The sequence below is a fragment of the Octopus sinensis genome, linkage group LG14 (assembly GCF_006345805.1).
Source record: "Octopus sinensis linkage group LG14, ASM634580v1, whole genome shotgun sequence".
NCBI lineage: Eukaryota > Metazoa > Mollusca > Cephalopoda > Octopoda > Octopodidae > Octopus > Octopus sinensis.
In genome coordinates, this window is record NC_043010.1 from 7,859,529 (window position 1) to 7,885,709 (window position 26,181).

Below are 26,181 nucleotides of genomic sequence, written 5' to 3' on the forward strand. Positions count from 1 at the left end.
GAGGAGGCACAATGGCCCAATGGTTAGGGCAGCAGACTCGCAGTCGGAAAATCGAGGTTTCAATTCCCAGGCCAGGCATTGTGTGTGTTTATTGAGCAAAATCACCTAAATCTCCACGAGGTTGTGGCGGGGGATGGTGGGAACCCCTGTTGTACTCTTTCGCCCAACTTTCTCTCACTCTTTCTTCCTGTTTCTGGAGTAATGCTGCGATGAACTGGCATCCCATCAAGCTGGGGGCGAACACATACGCCACAGAAACCGGGAAACCGGGCCCATGAGCCTGGCTAGGCTTGAAAAGGGCACATAAATAAAAAATAAACATTGGTATGAAATTTAAGGTTGATCTCTCTGGGATTTGAACTCAGGCTGTAAATATCTGCATGAAATACTGCTCAGCACTTTTTTTTTTTCCAATAATCTAATTAAAGCCAGCAATTTTGAAAAGTGGAGCTAATCAATATCACCAACCCCCAGTACTTTACTCTTTACTCTTTTACTCTCTTTTACTTGTTTCAGTCATTTGACTGTGGCCATGCTGGAGCACCGCCTTTTAGTCGAGCAAATCAACCCCGAGACTTATTCTTTGTAAGCCCAGTACTTATTCTATCGGTCTCTTTTGCCGAACTGCTAACTGACGGGGACGTAAACACACCAGCATTGGTTGTCAAGCAATGCTAGGAGGACAAACACAGACACACAAACATATACACACACACACTGATATATATATATATATACATATATACGACAGGCTTCTTTCAGTTTCCGTCAACCAAATCCACTCACAAGGCATTGGTCGGCCCGGGGCTATAGCAGAAGACACTTGCCCAAGATGCCATGCAGTGGGACTGAACCCGGAACCATGTGGTTGGTTAGCAAGCTACTTACCACACAGCCACTCCTGCGCCTATGGTATGGTATTTTATCAATGCTGAAACAATGAAAGGCAAAGTTGATCTGACCAGGATTTTAGCTCCAAAGATAAAGAGCCAGGACAAATATAGCAAAAGCATTTTCCCAACACACTGCAATGATTCTTTCAAACCATCACTCTTATAATGATGATGATGAGGATGATGGTGGTGGTGGTGGTGGTGGTGGTGGTGGTGATTGCTGAGTATAGTTTCAGACAGCAGTATTTATTATTTTAAACTAGCATAATCCTTAAGAAGATAGAGTTATGCAGCTGAAAAGAACTATTATCTGTCTGACTGTTTGTCTATCACTGCCTCTCTCTCTCTCTCTCTCTCTCTCTCTCTCTCTCTCTCTCTCTCTCTCCCTCCCCATCTCTATCTCCCTCCATCACTCTGTTTCTCTTTTTCTCCCACTAAATAGAGAGATAGGTAAAACAGACAGGTATATGTACATATCACCATCATCATCATCATCATCAACATCATTTACTGTCCATTTTCCATTCTGGCATAAGTAGAATGGTTTGACAGGAAAATATATATCTATAAGTATACATATTCATATATATGTATATACACACACACATATATATATATACACACACACACACACATATATATATATATACACACACACACACACACACACACACACACACATATATATATATATATACACATATACATACACATATGTGTATATGTGTTTGTGTGTGTGTGTGTGTGTGTATGCATATATAGGTGAAGAAGTGGTTGTGTGGTAAGAAGCTTACTTCCCCACCACATGGTTCTGGGTTCAGTCCCACAGCGTGTCACCTTGGGCAAGTGTCTTCTATAGCCTCGGGCTGACCAAAGCCTTGTGAGTGGATTTAGTAGACGGAAACTGAAAGAAGCCTGCCATGTGTGTATGTCTGTGTGTGTGTGTGTATGTATTTGTGTTTGTGTCTGAGTTTGTCCTCGCACCATTACTTGACAACTTATGTTGGTATGTTTTTATACCCCCATAACTTAGTGGTTCATGAAAAGAGACCGATTGAATAAGTACTAGGCTTATTAAGAATAAGTCCTGGGGTCGATCTGTTCGACTACAGGTGGTGCTCCAGCATGGCTGTAGTCAAATGACTGAAACAAGTAAAAGAATAAAAGAATATATATTTACATACAATAACACGCACACACACACGACATTGTCCTATTCACAAGGCACCATCTTTTCTGTACTGGTGCCAGCTGATAGGTCAGACTCCATTAAAGTGACACATATGTAAGACAATCTTTCTAGTGCTGGGACCTCAAAGTAGATTCTGTAAAGAATTTGGCAAATTGAACAGAGAATGTATAAGGTACTGAGGCACCTTTATTTGACCTCTCTAGTATTGTTGACATCGTATGTTTGAGCCTCAGTCTATGGGAGAAGCAGCTCTCAATTAGAGATGGCTCAAACTTTGATGGGCCCATCTGACTCATGCCAACATGGAAAGTGGATGTAAAAATGATAATGATGGTCTCTCTCTCACACACACACACATGTGCCCACAAACACACACACATACATGCCCACAAACACACACACACATGCCCCCCCCCCACACACACACTCATCATATGAGCAAGTACTCAAAACATTTACTCATGCTAAGACTGATGATTTGCTACATACCCACAATAAGTTTTTCACTTCTTTTAATTACCATTTCAGTCACTGAACTGTGGTCATGCTGGAGCACCACCTTGATACTGGGACACCACAAATGTGTGATTTTTGTTCGTAGAAATATAGCAACATAAAAACACATCTCTCTACCCCACTCTTTCTCTCTTTTTGTTTGCCTATCTTTCTATCACATTAATAGTGTTTCTTTCTCTCTCCTCTCTCTCTTTCCTTCTCTCACTTTGTCTGTCTGTCTTTCTCTCACACTAGGACTCTTCTCTCTCTCTTTCACACACACAAATACATATACATACATCTTTCTCTCTTTTTCTCTATCTCTCCCTCACATAGTAATACTCTCTCACTCACATATGTAGTAATACCCTTCTCTTTCTCTTTCATTCTATCCCTCTCTCTCTCACTCTCATCTTTCATACAATAATAGAGAAAGATATATTAAGTATATAACTACACATGTGAGCATACAGAATTCTGGAATATATTAAAATTATAAAACAAGAGAATTTTCTCCAATTTCTTTTCTTTTTACATGAACAAAAAGCTTCAGATCTATATGAAATGAAAATTTGACTGTGAAATGACATCTCGAATTTAATTAGGAATAAAAATACAATGAAACCAGTTCTAAAACTAAGAAGTGTATGTTGATGTCAGCACTAAGGCTTGCCAAACTTCTTATGATGACATTTGCCACTTCACCTTTTAACAAGAATATTTCCAATGAAATACATCATGTTTCAACTACGTTTGAAAATAACCAAGAATTTAGTAAATTAACTGAGTTTTACTTTATTAAAATGGTGTTTGAAGCAAAAATTTCTTTAAGGAAATAAAAATAGGGAGAGGTCTGATTTAAATACAAACATTTTAAAGTGACAGGTTTTATGTCATTGAACCAGGGTTGGACTCAGGTAGGTTAATATCATAACATTTAATATAAGTGTTCAAGCTATTATCTGATATGAGTAGAACATGTGTGTGTGTGTATGTGTGTGTTGGGTGTGTGTGTGTGTGTGTGTGTGTGTGTGTGTGTGTGTGTGTGTTTAAGAAGTTTGCTCCTAACCATGTGTTTTGGGTTTAGTCCTATTGCATGGCAGCTTAGGCAAATGTGTTCTACTATAGCCCTTGGCCAAACAAAGCCTTGTGAGTGGATTTGATAAACAAAAAAACTAAAAGAAGTCCATCATCTATGTGTATGTATACATGCATGTTTGCTTTGCGTGTTTGTGTTTGTGTGTGTGTGTGTGTGTGTGTGTGTGTGTTTGTGCTCCATTGTCTTAATATTAGCGATTGTTGTAAGTAAGTGTCACTGTCATACAGATAGTGTAATTTATTTCTAATCTTCCTTGAAACACACATTTGTTAAAGGGAAAATATTATCTTGTTTGGAAACGGGTAAAGGTTGGCAACAGGAAAGGCACCTGATTGTAGAAAATCAGTTTCAACAAATTCTGTCTGACCCATGTAAGTTTGGAAAAGTGTATGCTAAAATGACGACGACAATGATGATGATGATGATGATGATGATGATGATGACAATATATAGTGTGTGAGTGTGTGTATGCATTTTTGTACGACTGCATATACAGACAAACACATACACATGGAAACACTTACATACACACATACAAGCACCACACACACACACACACACACACACACACTCACATATATACAACACACAACAACACTTTATAAACATATGAAACAGAATAGTAAATTGTAGAAGGTGAAATTCAGAAAGAGATTTCTGCCATATATCTAGAGAAATTCTAGACTTGGCCAACTAAGTTTCACACATTAATGTTGTAATTAAAATAATCATAGTTATTAATTCGTTAATAGGATGACAGATATTAAATGAACCAAATAATATGGAATGGTAGTTATGGTGGACAGATGATGCATGCTTCATATATTAGTTGCGTAGATTCCATTATATTTATTAGCAATGCTGAGCAAAACTATTTATATGATGGTGAAGAACTGAACATGACAGAATGCAAGTTTATAGTAGATAGCAAAAATATATTGTGTTTATTGTAAGGTGTGGCTGTGTGGTAAGTAGCTTGCTAATCAACCACATGGTTCCAGGTTCAGTCCCACTGCGTGGCATCTTGGGCAAGTGTCTTCTACTATAGCCTCGGGCCAACCAATGCCTTGTGAGTGGATTTGGTAGACGGAAACTGAAAGAAGCCCGTCATATATATGTATATATATATGTGTGTGTGTATGTGTTTGTGTCTGTGTTTGTCCCCCTAGCATTGCTTGACAACCGATGCTGGTGTGTTTACGTCCCCGTCACTTAGCGGTTCGGCAAAAGAGACTGATAGAATAAGTACTGGCGGTGCTCCAGCATGGCCGCAGTCAAATGACTGAAACAAGTAAAAGAGTAAAAGAGTAAGAAAGAGTAAGGTCAGTCAAAATGAAATTACATGCATGATATTAACGGTAGTATTGAAATGTTTATTTTAATGTTAGCATCTAGATCTCCAATTTCTGTTTTTGGTGAATACAATATTATTTAGCAAAGTAATGAAGTATGGAAAATAAATTAAATATTTAAGAAAAAGTCAAAACAGCTGCCATATTTTAGAGTTAGGTAATCATGTTAAAACATCTGGCCTAATATTAAATATACAACAGTTAGATTTTAGAACTGAAGGCGGCAACATAAAGGAAATTTATAAAGTAATTAATATGAAAGAATTACCTTGTAATAGGTTTCTGGAATATTTCCAGAGTTCAAAATAATAAAGATGTTCAAATTTTGGAGTATTCATATTGAATAATTAAATTTCTAATTAAACAATTCTTTTATGTCATTTCATATAAAAGCAGATTTTAAAGATCATTCTACCCAGTTCGACAAGTCATTTATATATATGCGTGTGTGCATGTGTGTGTGTGTGTGTGTAATTTTATTTGTGTGTATATATGTATGTATATATATATAATATATATATGTATGTATATATATATATATATATATATATATATATAATATATATATATATATATATATATATATATATATATATGTATATATATATATACAAATATATATATACATTTATACACAGATTCTAGTTCTCAGAGTAAGAAGGAATGGTCTTATATATCAAGGACCTAGAGAAGAGTAGCCAATTCCGTGAACCAGAATTTGGATCATTGTCATTGGCACCACTTGAACAGAATGTGACTGACATTACAGCCTCCAAGGTAAATTTTTGCACAAATATAAATATTTTCAAAATAGAGGTTTTATAAATTTCTTCATTGTTTCCAAATGTAAACAATGCTAAGAATATATTCCCAGTGCAAGAATCTAATTACGAATCTGCAAGTTTTGGCAAAGCTGGCAACGGCTTTGAGAAATTGAAACTGTTTCTTGTGGGTAGTTCCCAAAGCTGGAGAGGGACATTATAATTGCTACTGTTTAATAGATTTGACTTTTGAACATCATTGTAGCTTGTATTTCGCATGTTATTAGATTGGTAGGAACATCTGCTTGAGTCATTCATGTTCTTTGATCTGCCGGGTGTCCGAGGCAGGGACTTTTGATCTGTATCGTGGAACTTTTCAAGTGAACATGATTTCTGACCTGAAAGATTAAAGTGGTGTAGAATGTGAAGCTTAATACATTACAACTCCTGAGAATAAAATGGTATTTTCCCCCCCTTTTAATCTCTTGCGAGTGTAGAATCAGTGAAATGTCTAGAAACGGTTATCCTCTATTGCTTTTGAATAAAAGTTGAAAAACTAATTTGATGAATGAAAAAGCTGACAAGAAGCTGGCAGGAATGTGATATCCTATCTAACAATCTGAACCGGATCTAAAGCTCAAATAAGGATGTGAGGTTGCAAGGTCAGATCAATGCATTTCTAATAATTTAATTATAGTCACTCGGGGAGATGAAAGAGTTTTGCAGGGAAATTATTAAATACTTATAACTGCAAATTCTTTTGATGGTAATTAAAGAATATTAACTAATATTGATACTACTGGTTGTAAATAAGGAATATTTAGAATGATTATAGACACTATAAGGAGAAAAGGAGATATATTTATGAGAATTAATCATTGTGGTGGTGGGAGAGCGTAGAATATAATATATGCAACAGAAGTGGTTGCAATCAGTAGTGAGTACGGAATGCTTGTAATTGTCAATAATTGCATCAGAATATACATGAAATCATTGTAATAATGAACACTATTAGAAAAGAACATAAAATATTCAGAATAATTGAATATAATACTGCAAGTAGTTATAGAATATTTGCAATAATTAAAGATTTTACTAGCAGTGACCTCTGCATGTTTATAAGAAACGATATAATTAGAACAAATTAAATATTTGCCATATGGATAATATTAATTAAAAAAAAAGCGTGGAATATATTTACACAGTCATGTGAAAACATATTAGTAATGCATATAATTTTCCCAGTCACTGTAAAGCATTTTCAATCAGGAAGGAAGTCTATCAATGCTGATTATACCTCGCCAATTAATTAGTTTCTGCTTTCAGACAACTATGAAAGAAAAATAGTTTATCAGAGATTTTGTAAAGGACAACAAATAGGAACCTGGATTGGTAATTGTTTTTTAGCTTTTGTTTCCGTCCTTTTAATATATTTTTTTCTATGTAAGTCAGACAGTCCTTGGATTTTGATTATGGAAAACTAAAATATTCCCAGTTTTCTCAGACTATTAAAATATTTATCTATTAAGATAGAAATGTTATTCAAAGAACTCAAAGATAGGCAACGCCTTGAGCCAACGAGGGAGCTTCTTGACAGAGATCATTTGCTTGATCTTTTAGAAACATCATCATCATCATCGTTTAACGTCCGTTTTCCATGCTAGCATGGGTTGAACAGTTCGACCGGGGTCTGGGAAGCCAGGAGGCTGCACCAGGTACCAGTCTGATCTGGCAGTGTTTCTACAGCTGGATGCCCTTCCTAATGCCAACCACTCCGTGAGTGTAGTGGGTGCTTTTTACATGTCACCGGCACAGGTGCCAGGCGAGGCTGGCAACGGCCATGATTGGTTGGCGCTTTTGATGTGCCACCGGCACGGAAGCCAGTCAAGGCGGCCCTGGCATCGGCCATGTTTGGATGGTGCTTTTTACATGCCACCGGCACAGGTATCACAACTACAATTTCCATTTGATTTTTTGATGTCGATGTACTTGACTCAATAGGTCTCCTCAAGCACAATGTGTGTATATATATATCATCATTATCATCATCATCATCATCCTTTAACGTTGATGATAATGATGTTCATCAAATTACAAGGAACAGCACAACCTAAATATTTGGTAATTTCTTAGGGCTGTGTGGTGAAGGAGTCCACTTTGCAACTGCATTGCTTCAGGTTCAGTGCCATTCTTCAGGACCTTGGGTAAATATCTTCTCTGCAGCCTTGAGCCAACCAATGCCTTGTGAGAGAATTAGATTGATGGAAACTACACCAGGCTTAAAAAGTAAGTATTGTCGTTGCTTTGTTTGCTCACACCCTTCAAGATGGTGCTCCAGCATGGTTGCAATCCAATGATCAAAGTAAATGATGAATGATTAAGAAAAAATATTAATGGAATAACTGTGACGCCAAGCATGTTGGGGTATTCTGTGCAGCTGTCATTGTGTGGAAGAAGGACTGGGTAATGTGATTAATACAATACTTGGAGGTGATGCTAGGAGGGTGGAGTCAATATAGGTGACAAAAAGAGGAGATATTAGTGTCCTAGGTGTGTCTGAATGTATGTGGTGCAAAAGTAATCAGTTCTGAAAAGTAGAGTATATTGTGGTACCTGAAGAACTGGCAGTGTAGAAACATGTGTCAGTAGCCTAGATTTTTGCCGAATGTTGGTAGCATCTTCATGCCTCTCAGTCAGGTAGTTATCTTTTGGAGATATTCCGTGATATTTTTTTTTTTTGTGAGGGGAATAATTTGATAGACAGAAACTGTACTGTTTGAAAGCCTATCATATGTATGTACATAAAGATATATATATATATATATATATATGTGTGTGTATATATATATATATATATATATATATATATATATACATATAAATATATATATATATATACAAATATATATATACATATATCTATTGATCGAAAACCTATGCCACCCCTTTTTTTGTTTCGTTTGTTTTTTGTTTTTTTTTTGTTTTTTTTTTGTTTTTTTCATCCCCAAAAGAAAAACTCTACCTTGTAACTTGTCCATCTGTGTGCAGCCCAGTGTGGCCAATAAAGAAACTTATCTATCTATCTATCTATCTATCTATATATATATATATATATAGATAGATAGATAGATAGATAGATAAATAGATAGATAGATAGATAGATAGATAGATAGATAGAGAGATAGATAGATAGATAGATAGATAGATAGATAGATAGATAGATAGATATATAGATAGTATCTATGTTTGTTTGCATGTATGACTGTGTCTGTATCTATGTCAACCAGTGTGTTGAGTTGTGTCCATTCATAACAAAAGTATGTTACATAACAATTCAATAAAAGATATCAACAAAACAGATATCAGACTGAAATAAGCACCAGGGATGGGTGGGGGTGGGGGTTACATGATCAACTAAAAACCCTTGAAAGACATGCCACAGTATGACTGCAGTCATACTGCAAAAACAACATAAAAGAATAAGACACCTGTTCAATAAACATTGCATTCATGAATATTCATGAAGCTTTTTTTGGTTCTGTTGTATGGAGAAAGAGAAAGAAAACAAATCTTTTTTGGAAAGGATGTCCGTGTGTCACAGACATATTTTTTTTCATAATCTAGTACTTGTGTCTATGTCTTATGAAACAGGTGTATCCACAATTAAGTGTCTACATTCTTCTTCTTATGATATTACATCAGGCATGATGATAAACATCCTACATATTATATTAATTATGTCTTGCAAACAACTTGCACATGCAAGTGCTATCAGTTAAAAGCTCCGTATACCGGAAGCTAGCAAGTGTATGGGGTCATCAGGAGAGAATGCGCGCCGTTTCAGGGCCTACCTCTCGACGGCATCAATGCGCACCGGCCCCCCCTCACTGATATGAGGCCCCGCTTGCTAGATCAGCCGGTTATGAAGAACTCAATATACTTCTAGCCATCGCTCATCGTCTCTTTTTAACCAAATCCAGTGGCTAGCCTTCTCCACTGTAGATTGGATATCAGTCATGGTGGTATTGACTTTACGATGAGTTAGGCCTAGTGATAACAACAGTCGTCTCACACTGTGTCCTACAAACCCTCTACATCCGACTTCGATAGGAAAATGTTCCGCTTTCCAGCCTGTGTCTTCACATTCCTCGAGGAGGTTTACATAACGGTTCAATTTTCGAGCCCAAGCGGCGTCCATATTATCTTCATGAGGAACCGTTAGCTCGACTATATTTACAACTTTCTTTCTTTCACACCACATCAAAATATCTGGTTTTTTCGAAACTGGGATGGGAAAGAAAACCTGGCACACCCAGGTAAATCTGCAGTTACCTCCCAATAGCCGTTCCACTTTTCATTACAGGGTTTTGAGTGGCTTTGTCCCATCATTTATGTCTTTCAGAGATAATAATATTTTGTGCAATTGCTACTCTTCATAAGATTACAGTAGCTGTTGTGAACTATACTCTCATTGACCCTTGATGTATAAACAGGACTAACATAGTTTATTTGGGATTCTCAGCTGAAAAAGGCTTTGAGATACCTGCACCAGCAGAACCCATAAGCAATATTTGTTCAATAACACTGTGTAACTAATGTTTTATTTTTATTTTGTCTTTGGTCAGTTTTATTTCCTATTTGTTTCTATCTAGAAATCAAAGGGAAATGTCAATTATTCCTTTCAAACTTTGCTTTTGTGATCCAGACATCAACGTTTTGAAACTGGCCTATTTTCCATTACATTAAGACAGTTTCAGTGCTGAAGCAGAAATATTGTGATCGTAAATATTCTGCTCAAACCACAGATTTGCTTGAGAGTTGCTTGACCTTAACCACTTAAGCATGTCCGTTAATGGCTGACATTATGTGCATCTCTGATCATGAGTAGGAGTAGTGGAGGAGCATCATAGCCATGTATTGATAGGGATTCTTTGGGGTTCAAATAAATGTAACAAAAGCAAATCTTCAAGGAAATATTTGACATTTTTCATAGTTTCTAGGGGTAAGCAAATAAGAAATAACAGTTGCAACCCAAGGACAAAAATCAGGTTACACAATGTGAATTATCCACATTAACAGAATATAACTGAAAAAGAAAATTACTGGTTTTTGTCATACCGCAAACTATTAACTTTGGAGGATGACATCATTAGGTAGTTTACATCCTAAGGTCGAGTTTCTCAACCTTTTTTCCCTTAAATAAATTACATGTCTCAAGGAACACATGCACAAAAAAATTATATACCATATCTTTCGCATATATTTTGCGTCATAGTACACGTGGTAAATATCATAAATATATATGTATATATATATGTACATGTATATATATAAATACATGTATATATAATATATATATACATGTATATATATATATATATTAATATATATATATATATATATATTATATATATATATATACATGTATGTATGTATATATGTATATATATATATACCAAATATATACGTTTTTATTATTATTTTGCAATTACTTAATCATCAGTATATATCGTGATTTTAATTTTAATATTTATATTATATGTAATTATCTAGACGGTGTAACTTAATTGTTCATTTTGAATTGATAAAAGGTGTTTTTTTCTAATTTTTATATATATATATTATATTTTGTGAAATTTGATTTAGTATTTCTAAATTGAATTTTTCCCTGTAAGTTAGGAATAATATTCCCTCAATAATTATTATTATATATATGTATATATATATTTTTTGTTGTTATATTTTTTGATAACAGGTTTGATAGGATGATGTCTATATTACAACATTACAATAACCAATAATATGTTGTGCATGTGTTATAATATCATGATCATGAAATAAGCATTAGCTTGACTCATTCTTTCTTGTGGAACACCTAGGAACCTTTTGCAGAACCCAGCTGAGAAACGCTGTCCTAAGGCATTCCTACCAAAAAGTTACCCAGACAGCTGTGAGTAGAATGAGTTACTTGACAAATGCAGTGTTGGCTGTGTGGTTAAGAAGCTCACTTTGCAACCATGTGGCCTCGTGTTCAGTTCCACTGTGCAGAACCTTGAGCAAATGTCTTCTACTTTAGCTCCAGGTTGACCAATGCCGTGTGAGTGAATTTGGCCGGCAGAAATTGTGTGGGAGTTCATCATGTGTGTGTATGCATGTGTACCTGTGGATTTATGTTTTGTGTGTATGTGTGTGTGTGTGTGAGTGAGTGTGTATGCGCATGTGTGTGTGTGTATGTGAGTGAGTGTGTGCGCACATGTGTGTGTGTATGTGTGTGTGAGTGAGTGTGTGTGTGTGTGTGTGTGTGTGTGTGTGTGTGAGTGTGTGTGTGTGTGTATGTGAGTGAGTGTGTGCGCACATGTGTGTGTGTGTGTGTGTGTGAGTGTGTGTGTGTGTGTATGTGTGTGTGTGTGTGTGTGGTGTGAGTGTGTGTGCGCATGTATATATATCTTTGTGTCTGTGTTTCTCCCTTGCCACAACTTCACAATGTTGGTTTTGTTCATACTCTTATAATGTAGCAGTTGAGCAAAAGAGATCGATAGAATAAGCACCAGACCTGAAATTTTTAAGTCTTCTTTGACTAAACTCCTTCAAGGTGATGCTCTAGCATGGCCTCAGTTCATTAACTATAGCAGGTAAAAGATAAAAGATTAAAGATTGAGATGAAATCAGCAGGATTGGCTGTGTGGTAAGTAGCTTGCTAACCAACCACATGGTTCCAGGTTCAGTCCCACTGTGTGGCATCTTGGGCAAGTGACTTCTGCCTCAGGCCGACCAGAGCCTTGTGAGAGGATTTGGTAGATGGAAACTGAAAGAAGCCTGTCGTATATATGTATATATATATATATATGTGTGTGTGTGTTTGTGTGTCTGTATTTGTCCCCCTAGCATTGCTTGACAACCGATGCTGGTGTGTTTACGTCCCCGTCACTTAGCGGCTCGGCAAAAGAGACCGATAGAATAAGTACTGGGCTTACAAAGAATTAGTCCCGGGGTCGATTTGCTCGACTAAAGGCGGTGCTCCAGCATGGCCACAGTCAAATGACTGAAACAAGTAAAAGAGGTAAAAGAGGTAAGGGTTTTACAAAATTTTCAGAGGCCATATACAGTAAGTAGAAATGTCTTGGTTGATCCCACAATGAATGTCATCTAATCAGAATGAGATGGATGCTTTATAGGATATCTCCCCTTTTGCGACTATGTAACAAACCGGATGATGAGTCACCTGATCGTTTTGCCTCATATTGGGTGATTCTCCTTATTGTTTGGATGCTTTGTGAAATAGCACAACAAAGCATACATACATTTCAGGAAAAGAAAGTTTGATTTAGATGAGTAGTAGTAGTAGTAGTAGAGGTGGTGGTGGTGGTGGAGGCGGCGGCGGCGGCAGCAGCAGCAGTAGTAGTAGTAGTAGTAGTAGTAGTAGTAGTAGTAAGAGCAGCAGTAATAGTAGAAATAGTTGTTGCTGTAGTAATAGTAGTAGTAGTAGTAGTAACAGCAGCAGTAATAGTAGTAACAGCAGCAGTAATAGTAGTAGTTGTTGCTGTAGTAGTAGTAGTAGTAGTAGTAGTAGTAGTAGTTATTTCTATAAAGGACACAAGGCCTGAAATTTTGTGGTGGGGGGGTGATTCGATTACATCAACCCCAGTGCTTAACTGGTACTTGTTTTATTGGCCCCCCCAAAAAACAATGAAAGATATTATTACCCTCGGCAGAATTTGAACTTAGTTTGTAAAACCAGATGAAACACCACTTTATTGTTCATCGTGCTAATGGTTCTGCCGGCTCACCACCTCGATAATAAAAATAATTCTCTCTACTATAGGTGCAGTGCTTGGAATTTTGTGGGAGGTGGGTAGCAGGTGGGTTGGCTGATTACATCAATCTCAGTGCTCAACAGGTGCTTATTTTGTCAACCTTGAAAGAATGAAAGGTAAAGTTTCTAATGGTGGGATTTGAACTCAGAATATAAGGCCAGAAGACATGTCACTAAGCTTTTCATCCAGTGTGCTGACGATACTGCCAGCTCATCATAATAATAATAATAATAATAATAATAATGATAATAATAAATGCCCTGATGCAGTACCAGGCAGTGGCTCTCATGGCTTCTGATCTTAACTGATTGGAAGTGTTATCATGTACATTGTTTTGTCTTGGTATAAAAAGATGGGTTTTACAGTAAATATTCTGCTCAATACCACAGATTTGCTTGTCAGTTGTTTGACCGTAACCAGTTGAGCATGTCCCTTAGTGGCTGACGATATGTGCATCTCTGATGACGAGCAGAAGTAGTGGGGGAGTATCATAGCCATGTGTTGAGAGGTTTGGATAATTCACCCTTGGAAACATGGGTGGTTCGTTCAACATCCTTAAACAACCCTTATTCAGGAACCTTTTGAGTGGGATGGCCTACTCGACCAGAAGAAAATTCTAACTAGGCCCCAACTGCAAGGTCATGTGCTGTTTATCTTGATATGAGATCACCATGTTGTGCACATATGGTTGTGATGCATGTGCCTGGTGTACCCTTATCAGACGGGTAGTCATGATGGGTATACTGGGCTTTGTATATTTTACCCCAGTGTCACTTTGATGACATGCACTGCTCTCTCACTCAGTAACAATAATAATAATAATAATATCTGCACCACTTCCAAAAAGTAAAAGCTCTGAAGCTAAAAGATGCATTGAAAAGACATTAAAGACATCTGGCTTCAACAAATCTTCATTCTAATGAATGTTGTTATATATTCAAAGTGACACAAATTTTTCAGAAGACAGAAAAAGGAAAAAAAAAAGGATCTAAGAAATTCTTTAGGGATTTTTACTCTTGCGAATCTTTATTTCAGCATTTTCCAAGCTGATGGACTATTTAATTAATAACAGAGGAGTAGGTTCTATGTTGATTAACAGAATCATGTTGATTTGTGCTATAATTACTTGCAGCAGTAATGAAAAAAAAAAAAAGGAAGTGAAAAATACGTTGCTAAAGAAAAGTACTTAAAATTCATTCACAGTATTTTGTATGTGTTTATTTTTTCCCCACTTGTTATCTAAGACTTTAATTAATTGATATTTAGCTACTTTCAATTGAATTATTTATTTTTTTTTAAGAAAGAAAATTACAATTTTGAAATGTCTTTTTTTTTGTTTTTTTGTTAGTTATCTTGTAAATTCAAATCACTGTTTTCGTTATCATTACATATGATAAAAATGTAGTGATTCATCAGAACCTATAAATGGTATATTCATTTCTATACAGCCCACATTTTGTTTTTTACATTCACTTTGGCCTTCACTGCTAAAAAATTACCTTTAATTACCAGCATTCTATGTGTGATTTTAAAATCATGGCAAAATTAATTTATGTTGCAGTCCTCACAGAAATCTAAAAATTATTCTGACATTACAGCAGTTCAATATTCGTTTCAAATTCTGAGGGAAGGGGATAAGTTGATAAGATCAACCCCAGTGCTCAGCTGGTACTTATTTTATTGACCCCAAAAGGGATGAAACGTAAAGTCAACCTCAGAGAAATTTGAACTCAAAAATTAATGATAGACGAAATACCTGTTTCTTTACAGCCCACAAGGGGCTAAACACAGAGAAGACAAACGGATTAAGTCGATTATATCGACCCCAGTGCGTAACTGGTACTTAATTTATCGAGCCCGAAAGGATGAAAGGCAAAGTCGACCTTGGCAGAATTTGAACTCAGAACGTAATGGCAGACGGAATGCCACAAAGCATTTTGCCTGGCACGCTAATGATTCTACCAGCTCACCTCCACTACAACAGTTCAATATTGAGTACATTATGCTTTTTAGTACCACGGTAACACACATTAACAAAGTGAAGGTAAATCTAAAAATTACAGGTAAGAATCAAGAATTTCGTTCCTGTGAAGAATAAAGAAAAGGCTAACTTTTGTTCCCATTTCCTTTTACCTGATCTTATTAACATTATATAAAAAAAAAAAACTCTTGTGTTTATCATTACAGTTTTGTCAATTCAGAATTTCCCCATTTTACTCAATACTAGAATGTACTGTTTATATGTTGAGGCGCAATGGCCCAGTGGTTAGGGCAGTGGACTCGTGGTCATAGGATCGCGGTTTTGATTCCCAGACCGGGCGTTGTGAGTGTTTATTGAGCGAAAACACCTAAAGCTCCACGAGGCTCCGGCAGCGGATGGTGGTGATCCCTGCTGTACTCTTTCCCCACAACTCTCTCTCACTCTTACTTCCTGTTTCTGTTGTACCTGTATTTCAAAGGGCCAGCCTTGTCACTCTCTGTGTCACGCTGAATATCCCCGAGAACTACGTTAAGGGTACACGTGTCTGTGGAGTGCTCAGCCACTTACACGTTAATTTCACAAGCAGGCTGTTCCGTTGATCGGATCAACCGGAACCCTCGTCGTCGGAACCGACGGAGTGCTTCCATCCACTGTTTATATAGGTTAGTATTAGCAATAACTCATCAAAGAATAGTCATTAGTTAAAACCTCATTGCAATTTTCAGCAAAGGAAATAATTCAAGAAAATATTTTGCTAATGTATTCATTCATTGATAAGCAACATAACCAATATACATGTCATTATTATGTTTATAATATTTGAGTATCAACATAAAAATGTATGCCAAAGCTAGATTTGCTTAGAACAGCATTCCATTGATTCAGCATCAGAAAACAATAAAACTTTATTCATAATGAGCCCAAGTTGTTCACAGTCTGAACCTTTGAAGAAATGCCACATGAAACAAAATAGCAAAGGCAAAGTAATTGATACTGGAACTATTTACATATGAAAGAGCTAAAACCTTTCAGATCTAATATTGAATAAAATGCCAAATTTATAAAGGAAAAAATATATATAAATAAATTAGTCTCTTCAAAATCTATGGTAAGCTAAATGTTTTTAAATCCTTCTTCGTGTTGTATGACACCTTAAACAAAAGTTATTTCAATTATATACCTATTTCTTTACTACCCACAAGGGGCTAAACACAGAGGGGACAAACAAGGACAGACATAGGTATTAAGTCGATTACATCGACCCCAGTGTGTAACTGGTACTTATTTAATCGACCCCAAAAGGACGAAAGGCAAAGTCGACCTCGGCGGAATTTGAACTCAGAACGTAGCAGCAGACGAAATACCTATTTCTTTATTACCCACAAGGGGCTAAACACAGAGGGAACAAACAAGGACAGACAAACGGATTAAGTCGATTTCATCGACCCCCGTGTGCAACTGGTACTTATTTAATTGACCCCGAAAGGACGAAAGGCAAAGTCGACCTCGGCAGAATTTGAACTCAGGACATACTGGCAGACGAAATACAGCTAAGCACTTCACCCGGCATGCCAACGTTTCCGCCAGCTCACCACCTTTATAATTTCAATTATATACCTATTTCTTTACTACCCACAAGGGGCTAAACACAGAGGGGCTAAACAAACAAGGACAGACAAATGGATTAAGTCGATTTCATCGACCCCCGTGTGCAACTGGTACTTATTTAATTGACCCCGAAAGGACGAAAGGCAAAGTCGACCTCAACAGAATTTGAACTCAGGACATACTGGCAGACGAAATACAGCTAAGCACTTCACCCGGCATGCCAACGTTTCCGCCAGCTCACCACCTTTATAATTTCAATTATATACCTGCAGCCAATTCCTTAACTCTGCAATGCATAATCGCATTACAATACAATTACTTTTAGTCAACAGGCCATGCTCTACTTAATGTTATCCTAAAACAAGTCAATAGAAGAAAGAGAGCCCATCACCTTTGAAATGATATCTGGACAGATTTCTTCAAGGGAAACAAGACAAGCCCCCTTATTCCTGGATACTTTTCAGTCAACTGGAGTTCCCTACTTGAATGGGCCGTGACACCTGATGACTTGACTTGAATATGATTTAACAAATTCCATAAGAGTACCCCTGATGCATTGTGCGACATGATATGCTTGAGAAGACCTGTTGAGTCAAGTAAAACCAATATCATAGCTGTGGCCAATGCCCACTGACCGGCTCTCATGCCAGTGACATATAAAAAGCACCAACGAGGCCAATGCCAGTACTCTCTGGCCCCCATACTGGTGACACGTAAAAAGTACTATCCGAATATGATCGATGCCAGGCCCACCTGACTGGCTCCTGTGCCAGTGGCACGTAAAAAGCACCCACTACACTCTCAGAGTGGTTGGCATTAAGAAGGGCATGCAGCTGTAGAAACTCTGCCAAATCAGATTGGAGCCTGGTGCAGCCGCTGGCTCTCCAGACCCCAGTCAAACCATCCAACCCATGCCAGCATGGAAATCACACGTCAAACGAGGATGATGATGATGATACACACATATATATGCACACACATACATATACACACATATATGGTATGTGAAAATATATATACATATATATATATAAACGTGTATATATATATGTATGTTTGTGTATATATATGTGTGTGTTTTGTAATATGGTATATATGTTTACATATATATATATGTATGTATGTATATATACCAAAGTGTGTTTATGTACAGCCAAGTATAAGACCAATCAAACATTAACTGAAACAGCATTCTATACATCATTTAAATAGATGTTTAGATAGATAGTGCACTGAATTTATATTTCACAAGAAAAAGTTTCACAGCGACTTTGAAGCTTCTCCAGTGACAGAATGATACAAGCTTAGATTAGTGTGTGTGTGTATGTGTGTGTGAAGTAAAGATATACAAATTAAGGAGAAAAAACAATCAAACACTGCAACAAATATGACTACCTTGCAGTATTTGTTTCACCTATATTTCGCAAGCAGTCAGCAGCATCATTATCATCTTCGTTTCACTGTTTACTTATACATAGGCGCAGGAGTGGCTCTGTGGTAAGTAGCTTGCTAACCAACCACATGGTTCCGGGTTCAGTCCCACTGCGTGGCATCTTGGGCAAGTGTCTTCTGCTATAGCCCCGGGCTGACCAATGCCTTGTGAGTGGATTTGGAAGACGGAAACTGAAAGAAGCCCATCGTATAAATGTATATATATATATATATGTGTGTATGTGTGTGTGTTTGTGTGTGTGTGTTTGTCCCCCTAGCATTGCTTGACAACTGATGCTGGTGTGTTTACGTCCCCGTCACTTAGCGGTTCGGCCAACGCAACCAATAGAATAAGTACTGGGCTTACAAAGAATAAGTCCCGGGGTCGATTTGCTCGACTAAAGGCGGTGCTCCAGCATGGCCACAGTCAAATGACTGAAACAAGTAAAAGAGTAAAAGAGTATGCTTGTATGGGTCAGGTAGAGTTTTACTGAGGCAGATTTTCAATGGCTGGATACTCTTCCTGTCACCCAACCCTTAACTGTCTCCAAGCAAGGAAATATTTCCTATCACCAAACATATTGGAAATGAATGACATTTATAACAATCATAGCAGGTGAAGGAGGCAAAAACATTCACACTCTTATATATCTGTCAGAAGTGGGATTCGAACCCACGCCCACATTCACAGACCAGAACACTCAATGTTCCGGTTAAGGTGCATTACACTCTCGGAGTGGTTAGTGTTAGGAAGGGCATCCAGCTGTAGAAACTCTGCCAAATCAAGATTGGAGCCTGGTGCAGCCATCTGGTTCGCCAGCCCTAGGTCAAAATCGTCCAACCCATGCTAGCATGGAAAGCAGATGTTAAACAATGATGATGATGATGATGATATATATCATAAAGAAATCATAAATCCAAAACAGTAGCACACCTTAAGTTATAGAGTAGTGGAGTAATTAGATAAAAGGTAGTTATAGCCAGTCTATGGGGTTACCCTGGGTTTCAGATCCATAAAGCACTCAGCTTTATGGCTTATCTTCAGTTCCTAATGGCCGGTAGACTATAACCTCTCTCCAAAGTGGAGAGAGAAAAGATGTATATGCGTGTGCGTGTGTGTGTGTGTACATGTATATGTGTGTGTGTGTGTGTGTATGTATATATACTCTTTTACTCTTTTACTCTTTTACTTGTTTCAGTAATTTGACTGTGGCCATGCTGGAGCACCGCCTTTAGTCGAGCAAATCGACCCCGGGACTTATTCTTTGTAAGCCCAGTACTTATTCTATCGGTCTCTTTTGCCGAACCACTAAGTGACGGGGACATAAACACACCAGCATCGGTTGTCAAGCAATGCTAGGGGGACAAACACAGACACACAAACATATACACACACATACATATATACACATATATATATACATATATACGACAGGCTTCTTTCAGTTTCCGTCTACCAAATCCACTAACAAGGCATTGGTCAGCCCGAAGCTATAGCAGAAGACACTTGCCCAAGATGCCACGCAGTGAGACTGAACCCGGAACTATGTGGTTGGTAAGCAAGCTACTTACCACAGAGCCACTCCTGCACATATATATATATATATATATATATATATATTATATATGTATATATATATATGTATATATATATTATGTGTATATATCTATATATATATATAATATATATATATATATATATATATTAAGGTATGTAGAAAAATACAACATGGACAAGAACGTATAACTCTTAGAAGACGATACAATAAACATGGACAGGACATTCGATCCCCTCAGTCTTCAGTCAAGAACCGGATCATCGTAGTAATTTCGGCTGATTAATATGTATATATATATATGTGTATATATATATATGTGTATATATATATATATATATATATATATATATATTATGTATATATATATATGTATATATATATATAATATATATATATATATATTATATATATACAGTGATACCTAGCAGTACAAGTTTAGTTCGTTCTGTGACTGAGCTCATCTTATGATTTACTCATTTTACAAATCAATTTTCCCCTTTGAAATTAACTAAAATATAATTAATCTGTTCCAGCCCCACAAAACCACTCAAAAATAATTTTTTAGGGGTTTTAAGCCAAAAAAAGCTATAGTTACAAATAAAATGACAATTATAAAAAAAAGAATGCAAAAGAAATACATAGGCGCAGGAGTGGCTGTGTGGTAAGTAGCTTGTTTACCAATCACATGGTTCCAGGTTCAGTCCCACAGCGCGGCACCTTGGGCAAGTGTCTTCTGCTATAGCCCCGGGCTGACCAATGCCTTGTGAATGGATTTGGTAGACAGAAACTGAAAGAAGCCCGTCGTATATATGTATATATGTATATATATGTATATGTATATGTGTGTGTGTGTGTTTGTGTGTTTGTGTGTTTGTGTTTGTCCCCCTAGCATTGCTTGACAACCAATGCTCGTATGTTTATATCCCAGTTACTTAGCGGTTCGGCAAAAGAGACCGATAGAATAAGTACTGGGCTTACAAAAGAATAAGTCCCAGGGTCGAGTTGCTCGATTAAAGGCGGTGCTCCAGCATGGCTGCAGTCAAATTACTGAAACAAGTAAAAGAGTAAAAGAGTAAACTGGTTTTATTGACTGAATTACCTTAAGGATGGAATGATTTGTGTGTTTGTTCTGCGGATTTCTGCTTGTACTTGAAGACAAAAATGTGCACGTGTCTTGGCTTATATAGAAAATTACTCGTACAATGGAGCACTAATACTGTGAGGTTCTACGGTATCTCACCGGTATTTGTGTCACATAAAAAGCACCAAGTCCACTCTGCTGAGTGGTTGGAGAGATAGGAAGGATGCGTCCAGCTGTGGAAATCCTGCCAAAACAGTCACAGAAGACTGGTGTAGGCTTCGGCCTGGCTGGCTCTTGTGGTACCATGCTAGCATGGAAGACAGACGTTAAACAATGTTGATGATGATGATGATGATGATGATGATGATAGGCAAATAAAAAAAAAAAAAACAGAGAAAAAAAATAAACAAAAGTCGATTGGGAGTACACAGTGAATATATAAGAATGATGTTCAGTGAAGGTTTTAGGGGGAAAAATAGAATTAATGTTTCAAGGAAAATGTCCAAAGAGGCGGAAAGGAAGGAAGGAGCAGATAGTCTGAGAAAACCATGTGTGTTGTTGCATGGACAGCTTTCTTTCAGTTTCTATCTACCAAATTCACTCACAAGTGGTTGGTCAACCAGCAGTTATAGAAGAAGACATTTGCTCAAAGTGCCACAGAGAACTGAACCTAAAAACAATGAGGTTTGGAAGCAGACTCTTTAACCACACAGCCATGCTAGTGCATGCATCATTGCTTTTGCTCCAATCTTGATTTTGCTTTAGGTGACTGTGTAGATAGAATCAGACATTGGACATCTGGTTGGCACTCACACTTTTGACCCCATGAAGCATCCATGAGATGGCAACAAGAATGAGTGAGAACTGTTGCTGTATCTGGTTGGTACTCGTTACAGCGGAGTAAACTACAACAATATGAAATGAAAAGCCTTGCTTAAGAATACAACATAGTGCCCGGTCCAAGAACTGAAACTCGCAACATTATGATCATGAGGTGAATACTCTAACCACTAGGCAACGGCCCTTCACAGGATAGGATATAAGAAAGACAATGTCAATGTTCTAACAGATACTAGATGTATCACCCGGCGTTGCTCGGGTTTGTAAGGGAAATAACTATATAAGCATTTTTAGAGAGTTATAGCCAAAAAATAGCAAAAAAATGCATTAAAAATGGAAAAAAAATTATGGTAAATTTTTTTTAAATCGTAGACTCATCGTAGACGCGCGCTAATACCCAGAAGGGCTCGATATGAATCACGACTATAAGATACCCGGTTTTGGTTAAACTGCACCGCAAATTGTGGGAGTAGTTAGGAATCTAAATCGTAGGAGACAGACACACAACCTTACTTTTATATATAAAGATTACTAGTTTAAATTCTTCTCAAAAATCACTGTATAACACAAGATAAATGAAACGAAGTATCAAACTTCTACCAAATAATCAAGTAGTTTGCTTTTCTTTATTTTTTTTTTCATTTTTAAAACATTCTTTACTTTACTATGATCAAAAAGCACCACCTTTTTTTTTCTTTTTTTTTTTGCCATTCACTTAGATGGAGGGCAGAAGCGTGAAATGTGAGAGACTTTTTACTCCTCATGGTAACTGAACATATCATGAACTCTTCCACAAACTCTGCTATTTCTGTAATGGACAGTTGCCTTATGCAATGACTGTGTTATTTACACTTGCTTTTACAAGCCACTTTCAGCATGGGAAGTCGAGGGAAGGATAATTTTACACCCAACAACTGAAGTATTGAATAATTGCCTTATGAAAAGTAAAAAAAAAAAAAAAAATAATAATAATAAATTATTAGAACATTTAAATTATATGGCCTGTTGCAAGAGAGACAAGTGTTTTATGGACACTTGCATTTTATAACATGTTCTAGTTACTGAGACATTTCCAATAAAAATATTGCAATATTGTTTGATTTTGACCTTATTAATTATCGCCATATTAATCGATAGACGAGAAACAATATTTAGGATTTAAATTGATATTGATATTGATCTTGCTAGATTTTAATTACTTAAAATTAATAACAAAATGAAAGACTTTAAAAACATTTGACTAATAACTAGTCTGAATGTATTTTGTATGCTGCCGCAGAATTATTACATGTGAATTATGGCTTTCATACCACACACCACACACAAACCCATACACACCACACACATGCCAACTCCAACACCCATACACACACACCAAGTACTTACACACATGTAGATATGTGTGTATATATATATAAATATATATATGTGTAATATAAATATATATATAATATATATATATATATGTATATAATATATATATAAAATATAATATGTGGTGTATATATATATATATATAAACATTCACACAGATTGTATGCATATGCAAGATATATGCTCAATCATCATCATAGTTGTCATCACCATCATTACTAACATCCTCATTGTCATTGTCGTCATCATAATCATTCTCTGCATCAGCAGCATTCTTGCTTTACATCCACTTTCCATACTAGCATGGGTTAGAGGGATGTTGCTGCTCTCCTTATTGGCTTAAAGGACCACATCTTTTTTTGCAAGTTTCATTTTGGGTTTGGATTCTACAGCCCTTCTCAACACCAACTACTTTACAAAATATATTAGGCTCAAGCTGTTGTAGTGCAAACCCTAGAGAAGCTGCATCTTTGGTAAGGCTAAGGTTTTCCCCACCTAAGCCCACAGGGAATTGAAACCATGATCTCGTGATTGTATGTACAACACCCTAACCATTAGGTCATGTATCCTCAAATAAAACCCACATATCACAACAAAATATTCTAAGTTGTTGTATTGCTGTCATGTTTTACAAATAATTCCAATTTTATAACTAACATGAGGACCTACTTTGCAGTTTCACAGAATATGAACAGGATTTTCAGAGTGCTAGCAATGAGGATATACAAAAAAAAAAAGGACATATGGATATTTATGTTTTCAAAGAACAAAATCATAATAGGCGCAGGAGTGGCTGTGTGGTATGTAGCTTGCTAACCAACCACATGTTTCCGGGTTCAGTCCCACTGCGTGGCATCTTGGGCAAGTGTCTTCTGCTATAGCCCCAGGCCGACCAATGCCTTGTGAGTGGATTTGGTAAACGGAAACTGAAAGAAGCCCGTTGTATATATGTATATATATATATATATATGTGTTTGTGTGTCCATGTTTGTCCCCCTAGCATTACTTGACAACCGATGCTGGTGTGTTTATGTCCCCGTCACCTAGCGATTCGGCAAAAGAGACCGATAGAATAAGTACTGGGCTTACAAAGAATAAGTCTCGGGGTCGATTTGCTCGACTAAAGGCGGTGCTCCAGCATGGCCGCAGTCAAAATGACTGAAACAAGTAAAAGAGAGTAAAAGAGTATAATAAACGCATATTCTTTCAAATGTGATGCTTACAGGCTTCCATAGGTGTACGTTATTCAGAAAAGGCCCACAACTTAAAGCCCAGCCAAGCCGCACAATGATGTGAAAGTGACATATGTCAGTCTGCAGCTGATTATCTAAATTGCCCTCTTCTTCATCCTTTGTATTTGACAAGTGCTTATTCTGTTATCCCTTTGAGGATGAAAAGCAAATTTGACTTTAGCAGGGTCAGAACTGCAGATGTAAACCCGGATGTAACTGAATACTGCAAGGTATTTTTGTCGAGTGCTGTAACAGCCCAACCTCGTGAACATAAATATACAAAGGAATAGAGAAATAAAAGATAATTTGGTACAAGCTTGCATAGTTCTATGGTCAAGAAGTTCTAGATGATGATGATGAGGAGGAGGAGGATGATGATGATGAAGACAGTGATGACAATGACAATGACAATGTCAGTGAAGGTGGTGGTGGAGAGTAGCAGCAGCAGCAGCAGCAGCAGCAGCAGTAGTAGTAGTAGTAGTAGTAGTAGTAGTAGTAGTAGTAGTAGTAGTAGTGATGATAATAACTGGCATTGATTTTTATCATTTCAGACTTCTGGTTCAGTCCTACTGTACAACACCTGAGACAAGTGTTCTTCTACTATAGCCCTGGGTTGGCCTAAGCCTTGTGTGCTAATTTGGTAAATGGTAAATACACAGAAGTTCCTGCTATATATGTTTGTATGTGTGAATATTTGTGGGGTTTTTTTTTGTTTGCTTTTGTCTCGCTGTCCTTGACAACCGATGTTAGTTTGTTTACATCCTGTAACTTAATGGTTCAGCAAACAACACCAATACAACAGAACATTAGGCACCAGACATGAAATAAATTCTGGGGCCAATTTGTGCAACTAAACCTCCAGTACAGTGCCCCAGCATAGCCAGAGACCCCATGACTAAAAAGACTTAATTATGATGACGAGAATTCTAATTAATCTGATCAACGGAATAGCCTGCTCATGAAGTTATCAGGCAAGTGGCTGAGCACTCCACAGATACATGTGCCTTTAATATAGTTCCCAAGGAGATTCAGTGTGGCAGGGTTGGCCCTTTGAAATTCAGGTATCCCCCATTTTTGCCAGCTGAGTTGACTGGAGCAACGTGAAATAAACTGTGTTCCTCAAGGACAGAGCATGTTGCTTGGAATTGAACTCACAACCTTACAATCACGATCCAAATACACTAACCACTAAGCCACTCAACTTCACATGAATCTGACAAGTCTAAAACGATAAACGTTGCCCTTTTCAAGCCTAGCCAGGCTCATGGGCCCGGTTTCCCGGTTTCTGTGGCATATGTGTTCCCCCCAGTTGGACGGGACGCCAGGCCCTTGCAGCATTACTCAAGAAACTGGAAGAGAGAGTAAGAGAAAGTTGGAGCAAAAGAGTACAACAGGGGTCGCCACCACCCCCTACCGAAGCCTTGTGGAGCTTTTAGGTATTTTTGCTCAATAAACACACACAACGCCCG

The 26,181-nt window shown here is 37.2% G+C and overlaps 1 protein-coding gene across 2 annotated transcripts in view; it reads right to left on the reverse strand.

Annotated features, from left to right (window-relative positions):
- The window catches only part of LOC115218741 (protocadherin gamma-C4), a 454,793-nt gene that overhangs the window by 22,118 nt on the left and 406,494 nt on the right, over nt 1–26,181 (reverse strand). Inside the window, exon 4 of one of the 2 annotated variants that reach the window (XM_036508596.1) lies at nt 5,875–6,190. The exons of the other annotated variant lie outside the window; for it this stretch is intronic. Coding sequence (XP_036364489.1) covers nt 5,919–6,190 — 272 coding nt within the window. The 3' untranslated portion in view covers nt 5,875–5,918. Of the gene's footprint in view, nt 1–5,874; nt 6,191–26,181 lie in introns of those variants that run through there. 2 annotated transcript variants of the gene reach the window in all.